At 39.4% G+C, this 14057-nt stretch overlaps 2 protein-coding genes across 2 annotated transcripts; both read left to right on the top strand.

Moving 5' to 3' along the window:
• The first annotated feature begins 6378 nt into the window (after positions 1-6378).
• Positions 6379-9252, top strand: LOC306938502 (cathepsin S-like). Its single transcript, XM_079522721.1, has 8 exons — positions 6379-6533; positions 6863-7002; positions 7400-7522; positions 7673-7816; positions 8045-8269; positions 8407-8572; positions 8799-8901; positions 9080-9252. The coding sequence occupies exons 2-8, from the start codon at positions 6871-6873 to the stop codon at positions 9177-9179; spliced, it is 993 nt and encodes a 330-aa protein (XP_079378847.1). The 5' UTR covers positions 6379-6533; positions 6863-6870; the 3' UTR covers positions 9180-9252.
• Positions 9253-12966: 3714 nt separating this feature from the next.
• On the top strand, positions 12967-13746 carry LOC306938029 (vacuolar-sorting protein SNF8-like; the record flags this gene model as incomplete). The annotated part of the gene is made up of 1 exon (XM_079522052.1): positions 12967-13746. One exon carries the CDS (start codon positions 12967-12969, stop codon positions 13744-13746), a length of 780 nt encoding a protein of 259 aa, XP_079378178.1.
• Positions 13747-14057: the final 311 nt, after the last annotated feature.

Below are 14057 nucleotides of genomic sequence, written 5' to 3' on the forward strand. Positions count from 1 at the left end.
GGGCAGTAGGGTACCTACCGCTGGACACAGCTAGAGAGAACATCCCCAAGTTCCAGCACTGCCCGGCAAACCCCAAAAGAACAGACAGCCTTCTCCATTGTAAGCCCTGAATCCTATGAAATGGATTGTGTCATTCTTATACTGATACCACTCATGGTGTTTAATTGGAGAAGATACAGAGATAGAAAGAAGTATTCACATTATGACAACAACAGATTTGACCGTTCTAGTGCAACTTTGTGGTATCCAGAATGTTGGCACTCATAACGTAACGTTTGATGTCTCACAAAAGTGTCATGTACATTTCCTGGCCCCAAGAAAAACTGTGATGGCAAATTGTACTACTACGGTTTGCAGTTAAGACAGAATGTAAATTTCTGGCATTGTTGGAAATAATGGTGTGAAATACAGTGTTTTATTTATTTTTTGGTCATCTGTGCATTGGCTCATATGATTTACATAAATACAGTCAATTAAAAGATTAGGTAAAAAGAATATATAATGTATAATGTAAGGTAACACTTTTGAGTCGCCATTGTACCGGATTTCAAAAGATACAATTTCAAGTTACCATGAATTAGCAATAGTACAATCTAGATAGAAAGCAGATTAGCAGATAGCAGCTAATATAACTATGAGATGCACCTGTTTTTTTAATCTATCTTTCTATCTCTCCAAGATGAAAACAAATACCAAAATAATAACAAAAACTACTACTACTCTACTGTTTAATTAATAGAGCCAGGCCTACTGTAGAAATACCTAAAGGAACTAATGTTTACACAGTACAATTACCATAAGACATTCCAGCACACTCACCTCAGCCTAAGACTGGATCCGTTCATAAAGAGAAAATATAATTTTTAAGATTCAGATTTTCTTGTCCTGCATGCATCCAGTCTACCTACCTTAGCCTCAACACACAGATCGAACACGTATATAGATGCATTTCAGAGGATTCCTTGTTGTAAATGGGTATATTTTGATGCAGGTTTTAGAGTGTTCAGTGTTCTAAATGTAGCCTAAATATAATGTCCTTCTTTTTATTCCCTCCTGAACCACTAAAGCATTGAAAGCTACAGTAGTCCTACAAGGTTTATGCCATTGTTAACAGTGGGTAACAAGGGCATTTCTCCAGAATGGGATTTTTGGACATGTGACGAATGTGACGCCGCCATAACATGATGTTTGCTTGCATTATGGTAATGTAAGTGTATGTGGGTGTGCATGTGTATTAGATGAGGCAAGAGAATGTGGCTTGCAGTTGATTCTTTTAGCTCATCTTTACATAAAAAAAAGTTATTTGAGTTATTGTTTATCCCTTTCACTTCATGAGAGTTGGCGGCGGGGCATTTATGGGTGGAGGTCAACCATTGAACAGACAATTATTTTTTTAAACATAACATTTTAAGTATTTGGCTATTTAATGTCTAAAATATAACGGAAAAGCTTCCACATTGGCGCTGGTGGTTGTATTCCATTACATGTGGTATTACAAAGCTTTACCACAGTGCCATTTTGTGTTCAGGATCAATCTCCACGCTGCCTGTCACTGTAGTGTAAAATCCCAATCCACTTGTGTGGCTTTGCATGCACGTTCAAGTCAAAATTATTCACATACGAAAAACATAGATTTTTCTTTTGAAGACTGTTAAGACTGACATATGAAGTATTCTATCTATATGCTATACCATGCCATTACATTATATTAAGCCATTACATAATGGTAACTCCTCAGATTAAGCACAAATAAAGATTGAAACTAGCATTTGCCCTTAAGGCAATTAAGACTGCCGCCACAGCACACCAAAGCTTACGCCTTAAGGTGAAAATAGCTGATCTACAGACTGATAACACATCATGGCGTGTTGTGAGCTTGTAGATCGGCTATTTTCGGCACATGACACTGGCCTGCAACTAAATATAAATGAAGCTTTAGGTGCAATAGATATATTGCAGCACAATGACAGGGCACAAAAAGAGAAAATACAGCTTATAAGATAATACCATAAAAAAATCTAGGGAAATAGCACATTTTAAATGGTATTATTTGAAATGATTAGATGACATGAATATCTGTTGGACAGATACGAAAACAAATTTGTCGGCAGACTCGGCACACAAACAAGAACACCAGAGTTGGTATATTAACTATACTGTATACATATCACTATATCAATATAATTTCTCCAAAGGTGCACAGCAAAATCCTCAATGTTAATGTCAATCTGAGGGGATAAAAATGGACCAAGATGAATCCATGTCCATTCGGGTTCATTTTCACACTCACAGTTAAATTATCACTGAGGACTTTACTGTGTGTGTGTGGATGTCACAGATGTGAAGTGACAATCAGTTAGTGAGTAAATGGGTGGTGCGTCGTGCGACCAAGTTGTTTAAATGTTATATCAGTGTGTCATGCATGCTTGTGTGTGTGTGTGTGTGTGTGTGCGCGCGTGTGTGCGTGCGTGCATGCATGTGTGTGTTGAAGAACAGTAATTCATGTAGGTCTAGGTTATTCATGCTAGCAAGGGCTATAACTGCATTTTGGGTTGAACTTTCTCCCATTTTGAGCCTTGTGCTTGCTGGCATGACGGACAACCATGCTGTTGATTTGGGCTAATTCAGAAGCATGCATACTGTAACTAGAGGACTTAGTTGATCTGACCTCTTACATGTGTAAGTCTAAAGTGTAGGTGTAATTGTGTGCATGTGTGCAGGAGTACAATATGTGTGCGTGGTGGTTATGTGTGAGGGAACGAGACATTTCTGGGACGCATTGTTTAGATCTAAGCTCTCTATTGCTGTTTCTATAGGAATGTCTTGATTGTGTGTGTTTTCTTTTCTTCACATTTTAGGTCTAAATTAATTTATATTTGAGGGATTGTTTGAACATTGTATTCATGTGTGGCTGTGTGCTGTATAGGCCGATGTTGTAGCCTACTAACATCACGATGTAGTACCAAAAGTGCGTGTCACATATTTTTCTACTTTTTCCGTTGTGGTGTTTGTAATGAATGCAGCTCATTTTGGTGATCACAGGACATATTTATGACATGTAAAAAAACAACATTTCCAATATTCAGTGTTGATGTCAATTCCCTGTCTGTCCCTCTAATATCAGACTTACCTTCCTTTTACCATACTGTAAAGTCCTCAGTGAAATGGGCCGTCCTAACTATCTAAGATATTTCAAATCGTTTTAAATTGTTCTAACACAAGTGGATGGCAGAGTCCACACCACAACTATAATGATGATTGATGACAGTGGTGAACAAGTAGTTATAGTTGAGAGTCCATTTGGATCTATATGGGTCCATTTGTTCACTCTCAGTGTTAAATTAAGGATTTTACTGTGTGTTCTTTCTGTAGAGGCAAAAACAACTACAACAACTATCAGGCCTTCTGCAGCTCCTAATAGGTCCCTGTGATTGTTAATGCAGTACCGTGTTGACATGCACCCTGTTCCACTGTTTGATAACATGGACATTCTTTATCCTAGAGTGACAACTTGCACTCATAATTCCTCTGTATGCAACCAGTCATTAAGCATGTTTGTCTTGTATTGTCTGATCAGTTTGGGTGACCTGTATGCCAGGTGTGTTTTCTGTCTGACTGCAGCAAGAACTACTAGTCTTATCTAATTGTTGTAGTATGATGATGACGCATAGATATGTTGCTTGCAGTGGTTGTTCTTGATCAAAGTGGGTAACTCTGGTGCAACTTTTTTTTGGAAGTGGTGACTGTTCTGCTTGTGTACATTGAACCAGGTACACAGTGAAATCGTCTGTATGGAACTAAATGGACTTGAAAGGGTCCATTTGGTTTTGGTGTAGTGTAGTTACAAATGGATACATTAACAATGATTTTACTGTGTACTTTTCTTTTCTTTCTTTTTTGTAACTTTTTTTTAAAAAACTTTTTATATAATGCCTGATTTTCTGAGGGATACTGTAAAAGTCTACAATAGATCTCACAGCGATGGAAAGGCAAAGCCAGAGAAAGCCGTTCCACAGAGGTGAAGGGAAACGTGCAAAGAAACATGCATATATATTCATTTACAAATGTAGGCCTACCCATATGAATCCATTTAACAGGGAACGGGGTCAATGTCAGCAATAAAGTGAACCCTATGCCTATGGTTCTCAAGCAGTTCTGAGACAAATAATTTGGACTCTAAAAATGATAAAAGGAAAACAACCACGGCATATTGAGTAACTATAGCACCCAGGATTTTTATTATTTTACGCACACGCACGCGCGCACACACGCGCACACACACACACACACACACACACACACACACACACACACACACTAATGAGCAACTGGACCATAGCTCTTTATGTTGGTGTTCATTTTACTTTGACTATCCTGTATATTAAATGAGAAAATTCAACTCTAAATGTGACTTTCGATTTGAAATAAATGTAGGCTACTGTGTGTGTGTGTGTAGAAGCTGTAGATGTTTGTATCTGGATGTATCAGATTTGTGGAACTTAAACATCAAGGAAAACAAGTAAAAAAACATATCAATATGACACAAAACTATTGTATGTTGTCTTTGTGTTTTGTAAATGAACAAAAAAAGGTTGGGTAATTTATTTATTATATTCTGGATATTCAGAATATTTTAGTGATGCTGACAAGGTGCTGTATTTATTTTATGTGAGAGTTGTTGAATATGCTGGGTTTTGCACCTGTGTGCCCTTTATCTATCCAGTTATATGAAGAAAATGTTACGGAAATAAAACCCTGAAGAAAGAGCATGGTGTCATGTGATTCTTGTGTCCAATTGGTGTTCCAGTGGGTTCCAGACGGGATGACAATGGCGTATATGCCACCCCCTTGCTATCACATTTGACCAAAAAAATGCTTTTATTCTTATTCCCTCCACCTTAATTTGCGCAGATAATCAGATTTTAGAGCAACACTTACAGACACTTGTTTTCTGTAACATTCTGCTTTCTGAAACCATATTCATTCATCACTATCACTTTTAAACTAGACTCTTTCATTTTGGTCATTACATGTGGGGGAAATAATTGCAAATTATGTGTTTTATGTTATTATGTTTTTTTTAGACAGTTAATTGCCACTCTAGGCTTTATCATTTATGAAATGATCTGTACATGTCACACTTTACATAATGAATGTAGATCCACTTAGAGTAGACCTACCTAGCTACTACTAAAATGTCAAATATTGATAAATGTGTGGCATGAAAAAGTGATAATTAGGGGAGAACGGGGTAAGATTAACCACTTTTTGCTTTAAATTGTCCTGGAAGCAAGGCAAAGTGAGATGGCAGTAACATCTAATGATCTACCCATATTTCAGGATGTCTTCTATCAATTGAAATGATGAGTAAGCATATGACAAAGGGCCATGAAAATATGACCTTTTTAAAGAAAGTGGTAACGTGGCTCAATTTGCCCCAGGTAAGGGGTAAGTTGATCCAAGTCGAGGGGTAAGTTGAACCACATGATATTTGAATGTTAAAAGCTTAAACCTGAACAGATAATGTATTCACTTATCGATAATAATATAATATTGCAAATAGTATTATTTATTTGTTTATTTATTATTTAAACAATATAAAGACAATTAAATAAAGTTTGTTATTCAGAACCTTATATTTGCAATATTGTTAATACAATATTGCAAACTTCTCTTAAATGAGTATGTACATGCAAATTAAAGGTCATTCAGTATAATTTGAGTAGCAAAGACTTAATACAACAAATATGAATAGTGATTCCCATTGACTCAATTTACCCCCAGACATTGGTTCATTTTACCCTCAGCCTCTATTTTAGAAACAATGACTAGAATAAGTTACTTCAGACAATTTATTTGCTAAATGATTCACATGGTTCTATCCATTGGCAAATCATCAACGTGTATGATATTACATTTTAGACCTATGTACATTTTGATTTGTATAACAGTAATTTTACATGATGTGTCGAAATTTTACTTTGACCAACAAAAACCAGTTTTTTGTGTAAAAGAATGTTTTCAACTTTCCCCATGTGCTTCCCAACTTCACAGCCAGGTGTAAATGATGGATGCTTACTAGATTTAAGGTCACATGGCAACACAGTTTTCTAGTTTTCTAGATAAAGGGGGTGGTTCAGCACCCCCTTTATCTAGAACAGCACTTTTAAAATGAATCGAGCAGAAAATAAATGTAGGCCTACTATCTCCTGAGGCGCTAACCGTGCTGGCGTGCTATAAGATGTTATGATGAAAATAGTTTCTGAATATCCTGATAGTGGCTGTAATGCCCAAAAGAGTTGCATAAATTCCATGTTAACAAGAAAAACACAAACATGCTCATTTGGAGCAACACCGCAGTACGTCGAAGTACAAATCTGGTTTAGGCATCATTAGGTCAGATCACATACAGGTGCGCACTGCAGTTCACGCCTATTAAAAGGCTCTCTAATACGTCTGTTGTTCATCGTGTAGTTGTGAAACTGTTTGTTTGAAACCATTTCTAAGAAAACACAGTGCGAGCCCGAACAAAGGTAATACAATAGTGTTTCGTTAAATTGTGTTTGTCTGAACATTTTTATGGTCTTCTCTCTCAACATAGCCATGGTTCTCAGACAACAAATTATGATGTGGTGCTTTGACTTTGATGCGTTTTCCCTAGTTAGTTGTATTGCTAGAACATTTCAGGCCTATTGCATTATTGGTGTGAGCCTACCAAGAACTAAAGTGTCTTTTTTTGTTCTAGCTGTCTGTGTAGCCTACCACTGGGCACTAGCTCAGGGTAGGTGCACTAAAGACATGTTGGCCACTGTTTTTGAGCAACTTGGTTACAAGTAAAACATTAATAAAAAATCTTCCCCAGAGTCAAATATGGCTGGGACTGGGAGCCTGCTTCTCGCCCTCATGTGTGGATTTGCAGTGGCCTTCGAGCTCGACCACAAGGCACTTGATCAACACTGGGAACTTTGGAAGAAGACTCATAATAAAGTGTATTCTTTTCAGGTAGGCCTATCTATTTCTACACTAGTTGATCTCAAACTTTTTTTTGATGTCCAGGACCCCAAATTGACATGTTGGTTGGTGGCTGGCCTGCATGTGCCCTCACATGAAATTGAAGTTTTTGTGACAAGGACCCATTTATGTAAGGCCTCTATATTCTTCCCCAAATGTTTTATACTAATAAAACATGTAGGCTACTTCGTAGTGCTGCTGTGAACTTGGTCTACCTGCATTTTGACAACTGCTGTCCTATACAATTCTACCTCTGTAATGTCTGTTGCATTATTAATGGCAATATGGTATTACTGTTTCAAGGAAACATGGTGGTAATGGGGTCATGCCAATTTGCCAAGTTTCTACATTATTTGTCTTTTGCTGAATCAATATGCACTCATTCCAGCTTGAGGAGCTTGGTCGCAGACATATCTGGGAAGATAATTTGGAAATGATTAATGTCCACAACCTGGAAGCCTCCTTGGGCATACACACCTTTGAGATGGCAATGAACCACCTTGGTGACTTGGTGAGTATTGCTTAGAAAACAGTGGAATATTTTAATTCAGAAATCTTAATGGCTACACATTGATGGGGAAATTGGTTAGATGGGGCCACTTTGAACATTAATGGTAGGGCATAATCAATGCTTAATAGACTGGTTTCTTTTTACTGGCAGACCACAGATGAGCTCGCTATGCTCACTGGAACCCGTGTGCCAGCTGACTTGGAGAGATGGCCGTCTCCTGTCAAGGTCAATAGTTCTGTTCCCCCCATGCTCGACTGGAGAGAGGAAGGCTTTGTCACAGAGGTCAAAATGCAGGTAGGAGATCTGGGTGTACTTTTCACTGCAATTGTTGACATTGCAGCAGCAAATGTACATTATTAAAGTTGGCCTGTAGATTCTGTAACATCGTAAGTGCCAATTTATGTCTCCTGATGAGAAATAACGAACTGGGATTTTGGAGTTAAAATTGTTTGCAGTGTTTACAAATTTATTTTTAGATGCAATATTTGGACTTAAACTTGTTTGTTGCTGTGACTGTTGCAGGGATCTTGTGGCTCTTGTTGGGCCTTCAGTGCAGTTGGGGCTCTGGAAGGTCAGTTTAGGAAGAACACAGGCACCCTGATGTCACTCAGCCCTCAGAACTTGGTAGACTGCTCTACAAGATTTGGCAACCATGGGTGCCACGGTGGCTTTATGACCAATGCCTTTGAGTATGTCTTGAAAAATGATGGCATTGAATCTGATGCAGCCTATCCATACACAGGCGAGGTGAGTTTGAGTTGCGCATGGAAGCGATTGACACCGTAGCAGGTCACTGACGGGCAGATCTGCAGAAAGTTTGTGCACGTGACTAAGGTTGTTCGAACTTACAATTTTGGTACAATGTTCATTCCATCTCTTGATAGAACGGTCGCTGCAAGTATACACCCGAGTATCGAGTTGCTAACTGCTCTGGATACGCATTTTTACCGGAGGGCGATGAAATTATACTGAAAGCAGGCCTGGCAGCCATTGGTCCTATCTCGGTTGCGATCGACGCTTCCCGGCCTAAATTTGTCTTCTACCGCCATGGTGAGCTACATCACATTTTAATTAAACTGAGCAGCAGAATGTGAGGCTTTAAGACTTGGAACACTTTTCACCACTAGACTTAATTGTCAGCAACAATATTTGCTTTGCATGTCTACAAGATTTATAGATGGTACAATATCTTGATTTACTTTGTAGTAGCTGTGTGCTCGGGGAAACATTTTCTGTTTATGGGACTGTTAAATTTGAACTTTATTGCATTCAACAGGTGTGTATAAGGATCACACATGTACCCACAGCGTTAATCATGGAGTGCTAGCAGTGGGGTATGGCACTGAAAATGGACAGGACTACTGGCTCATCAAGAACAGGTCAGTTTTGGTTGTGTCTCACATTAGTGTGACCATGTCCACTCAATGCTTGACCAAAATGTTAATGGACCTCTTTATATATACTGTATTAACATTTCCCATTTTGACCCAAGACTGAACATTAATCTGACTGCTTCATTATTATTTTTTTAATGTGCTTGAATTTCTTTTTCTGTAGTTGGGGTAGATTCTATGGAAATGGCGGCTACATCAAAATGGCAAGGAATGCAGGGAACCAGTGTGGCATTGCCCTCTACCCTTGTTACCCCATTATGTGATCAAATGGGGGAGGGGGGACTTGTAGAAATTCAAATAAATGGCTTTATCCCTGTTATTGGGGAAAGAATATCATGTATGGTTTCATTTCTCATCTACAAAACTACGCTTGTGCCTGTGTGCACCTTAAAGATTTTAGTAGAAGTCATTAGAAATTGTAATAAGGGAAGGGGCTCGTCCAACCAGGTCCCGGACCTGATTTATACTTTGTTTTATGATGGTGTCAAAATGGCAGGTCTACAAGTTGATCCATAGCATCATGCTATAATTCAATGATGGCTAACCTTAACATACCAAATGACATCACAGGAGCACTCTTGAGCACATTTATTTAAACTGACCATAACATTGCAGTAAGATTAGGTAAGTAAAATGTCTTACTTACTAACAGTCTGCTAGTCATGGCCACGGGTTCACACAGATGTTTTATCATTAGCCATAACTGTAAAATAAACACTTCCTCTCAAGTAAAAGCCTTCACATACTTAGGCAGTATCATATACAGTCAGGGCAGCACGGTTGCAGACATCAGAGCCAGCAAGGCAAGAGCCGCATTCATCCAACTAAGACCATTTGGTGCTCTAAACAAATCGACCAGTGGACAAATCTCAAACGTCAAGCCAGTACTTTGTGCGGATCAGAGCTGTGGAGGACAACAAAGGCAGCTACGATGACTGCAAACATTCATCAACAGCTGCCTGAGGAGAATCCTGAGCATACTGCTGGCCAGACACCATCAGCAATAATGACCTGGCAGCGGGAGAGTCTACCGCCAGTGGCAGAGTAGATTAAGAGAAGGTGGGGATGGATAGGCCACACACTCCGGAAGCCCAATACCAGCATCACAAGACAAGCCCTTAGATGGAACCCGCAAGGCACAAGAAAGCGGGAGGTCAAAGAACACCTGGTGCAGGGACCTTAAGACTGACATCAAGCAGTGCGGACTGACATAGCTAGTCAAGGCCCATGCTCCATGAAAAGGAGCGATGGGCATACCAGTTCTCATGTTCCTCCCACTTGAGGACCCTTGGGATAGTTTGCAATTCCGCAGAGTGTTCCTGGCCATTCGAGCGTACCCTTCTTCACCCCATCCAGTCCCCCAGCTGGCAGCATAACTCATGTTTATAAATACCTGACTGGACTGACATAGAAAATATTCTACATCCATTGTTCGGTTTCTCTCCACTGACTAATGGTTAGGACGGATACTAAAATTCCACTGGTTCTTTTAAGACTCATACAGTGCCACTGTAATCTAAACATCATGGGTCATGTTTTGTTCCTAACAGTGACTGTTAGTGCATGGTTGTATAGTGCTACGATGTCAGTCATAGATTGTTCCGATACTGGTATCAGTTACTTGGGCCGATACCACCCTCACGTACTCTGTAGCCTATTCGGAACCGGCCCCGATACTTTGACCCGAGTACCAAAACATCAAATTTACACTAGGCTGAACGAATGCAACGGGAGCAAGTCTGACCCAACACTGCAGCAGATCGCCATAAACAGCCGATCTACAAGCATAAATGACAAGTGTAGATCGGAGATCAATCTGCATCTATGAGAAAAAGTTGTAAAATAAGTGGTTACTCAACAATAATGTACTCTTATCGGTACTTGGTATCGGAGTACTAAACATTAAGTATTTGTAGGCCTAGGCCTATCTATAAAAGCACTGAAAAATGTCTGTCAGTCTGTACACCCCCTCCTGGGGAAACATAGTCATGGCAGAATGTAGCTTACATCACACAGGAAACTATTACAATGTGTTTGTATTGTGATTGTCACATAGCTTACATACTTATTTTCATGAACCTGTGTTAAAGGTAGTGTATAAGTGAGTTTTCTTTTCAGGTGGGTTGCAAACTGTCAGCCTATCAGGTTCAATTAGAGTGTTCCAGTTACGATTGTGTCCGCTCGTTCATCACTTCCAAATTCACCTGTTCTCAAGCAAATTTGTACTGCTGAATCAACTATCAATTGGGAATGGATTACATGAAAACCACCGGCATCTGCACGTGCAGTCTCAATGTTTGCGAACAAATAATTGGTCTATACATTGAGGGACAAAATCAAAAGTAGACATGTTACCAGTGTTGGGCAGTAACAAGTTACTTTTAATATTGCTGTCGGGATCGAAGAAACCACCTAACTCCAAAATGTACATTTTTCAGGAAATGAAAAATATGCATTTTTCAGTAAATTAAAAGATCCTTATGTAACCAAGTGCGGCAAAGGATTTACTCTTGTTTTTATAGCAAGACTACGCCACCTTGAAATATTCAAGGACATGAATGAATACCAGTAATTGTAAATTGGGTTCCCCACATAAGTTCGAAACAAGGGCTTGAGACAAGTTCCCCCAAACACGAGGTATTTTATTAAATATTATATAAACAACTTTACAATGTTTATTATATTCCTTAAAAGTATAAGTCAATTAAAAATAAATAGAAATAAAAGCAAATTATAAAAACTCAAGCTAAACAAAACAGCAGTGGTGAAATAACTTGGAGTTGTTGTGTTCTCTCACACCATCTCCCTCTCTGTACATGACTTGGACATATACAGTGCCTCAACCCAGGCATAGGAATGGAAAAACACAAAGAATGAGACCCAGTTCACAGACAGTCAACACCAAGAAAACCTATGTTTGCAAGTCTGCAGGGCCTTTATATACTCCCACTGATTGGCCAGGAAGTGAGAGCCTACGGTGGCCCATGTGGCTCAACTCTGCCTGGCTACACTTATATTTTGAAAACAAAGCAATAGAGCCACATCAAAGTTGATGTGAGTTGTGACTTTATATATTGTCATTACTTGCATGAGAGAGGGAGAGGTGGTGGAGTTTGTTGTTTAAGCAGACATTTTGAGGGTCCAATGGAGTTAAGAGGTTTTGTCCAAAGCGTTTTTTACTACTTTCCATTGGTTCAATATTTTTAAACGTAAAGGGTGTTCAATAGCACTGATTTATGCAAGAAAATCAAAAACCTCAAAAATTGAGTTAGGAGGTTTCCTCCTGACAGCAACAGTATACAGTAGGCTATTACTGTAATATTAGGGTGGCAAAGTAATATAATACAATATGTAAAAATAATATATTACTCTTGATTCCAAGTAATTCATATTATTAGTTTTTAAGGAGTAATATGTATAATAAGTAACATTTATACTCTTGTGAGTAATATTGCCCAACTGAATATGTTATACATCAGTGTTCTTGTAAATACAAATGTCACAGTGAATAAAGTGGATTTCAACATTTGGTAAAAATCACACCCGTGTGAACTGAGTGGTGCAAGGTCTTATATAGCCTGATCAGCTGTGGTCTGACGTAATGTCAGTGACCATAGTAACCATGCTCACCTGTGCACGGACATGTACGTACACAGGTACACAAACATACAGACAAAGCTGGTTATTGGAGTGGTTTGCACCACTCAAAAACTGGGTATGATGAAACTAGTTACATGTTACATTCAATCAACTAATTGCCATAGCAACGTGCACGTTAAAATGGGTGACACCATAATATATTTGGGCATGGCTAGTGACATCACACCACATCACAAACAATCTTTATAAGGGCTCAGGAAAGGACCATGCTTATTCTCATCACCTCTTTTACAACCACTTAGTTTTTTGATTTTACATCTGCAATGTAGGATGACTTTCAAATACGCACCACAGTGTACGTATTATTATTGGGGTGTGCCTCTTATTGGATATTTGCCCTCCACTGAACGGACCTTTCTAGTATTGTGTGTGACCAGACAACAGTAACGGATGCATCGGAGAGGTGTTGGTGCTGGGGCTATTGCCAAAAAGCAACTAACAGAGGCCAAGTATAAGGAAAGAGGAACTGTTCTTTCCCAGGATCAAATTGTTCAGATGTCTAAACAGCTAGAAACCTTCAAGTCTCACCTGGAGGAATTTGCCAGCAAGCATAAACAAGAGATCCGCAAGAGCTCACAGTTTCGGGTCCAATTTCAGGAAATGTGTGCCACCATTGGGGTCGATCCACTTGCCTCTGGCAAAGGCTTTTGGTCAGAAATGCTTGGCGTTGGAGACTTCTACTATGAGCTGGGTGTGCAGATCATTGAAGTGTGCCTCGCCCTGAAACACAGAACCGGAGGCCTCATTACACTGAATGAACTCCATCACAGAGTTTTGAAGGGTAGGGGGAAATATGCTCAGGACGTCAGCCAAGACGACTTGGTGAGAGCTATAAAGAAGCTGAAGGTTTTAGGCAACAGCTTTGAGATGATCCCTGTCGGAGGCTCATACCTGGTGCAGTCTGTCCCAGCAGAGCTCAATATGGATCACACTATAGCTCTACAGCTGGCTGAGAAGAAGGGCTACGTTACAGTGAGTGAGATCACATACAATCTAAAGTGGGAGAGAGAACGGGCTTGTCATGTCCTGGGGCACCTGCTGAAAGAGGGCTTGGCTTGGCTGGATTCTCAAGCTGCCGGAGAACCACAGTACTGGCTGCCTGCTCTCTTCTCTGAACTGACTTCCCATGAGATCACACCAGAAGAGACTAAACGGATGACAGAAGATTAGTTAGTTGGAGGGAGGTTAATGTTCCTAGAAGATGAGCATTTTATATACTTTTTTGGTGTGTCCAGACTTCAGGGCAGTTTTTTTTTACCAGATTGTGGTGGTCATCATGGAGCAAGCTGGTCTATATTCAGTATAGCACCACTGACGATCCCGCTGTCCGCGGTCTGTTCGATAATAGCCTAGTTCAATTATTATTAGATAGGATCATATTACATTAGGTCAGGATTCTCAGGATCATATTACATAAAAAATTAATAGACAAATAGAATGAAATTTGCTATTTGTGAAACAGCTGTGTTCAAAGTAGTTGT

The sequence above is a fragment of the Electrona antarctica genome, assembly GCF_951216825.1.
Source record: "Electrona antarctica genome assembly, chromosome: 15".
Lineage (NCBI taxonomy): Eukaryota > Metazoa > Chordata > Actinopteri > Myctophiformes > Myctophidae > Electrona > Electrona antarctica.

Excerpts from the sequence above, each read along its gene's own strand:
- LOC306938502 (XM_079522721.1), top strand. The coding sequence starts at position 6,871 with ATGGCTGGGACTGGGAGCCTGCTTCTCGCCCTCATGTGTGGATTTGCA. Across the intron at positions 7,523-7,672 it reads TGAACCACCTTGGTGACTTG|ACCACAGATGAGCTCGCTAT; the intron begins GTGAGTATTGCT and ends TTTTACTGGCAG. Across the intron at positions 8,902-9,079 it reads TACTGGCTCATCAAGAACAG|TTGGGGTAGATTCTATGGAA; the intron begins GTCAGTTTTGGT and ends CTTTTTCTGTAG.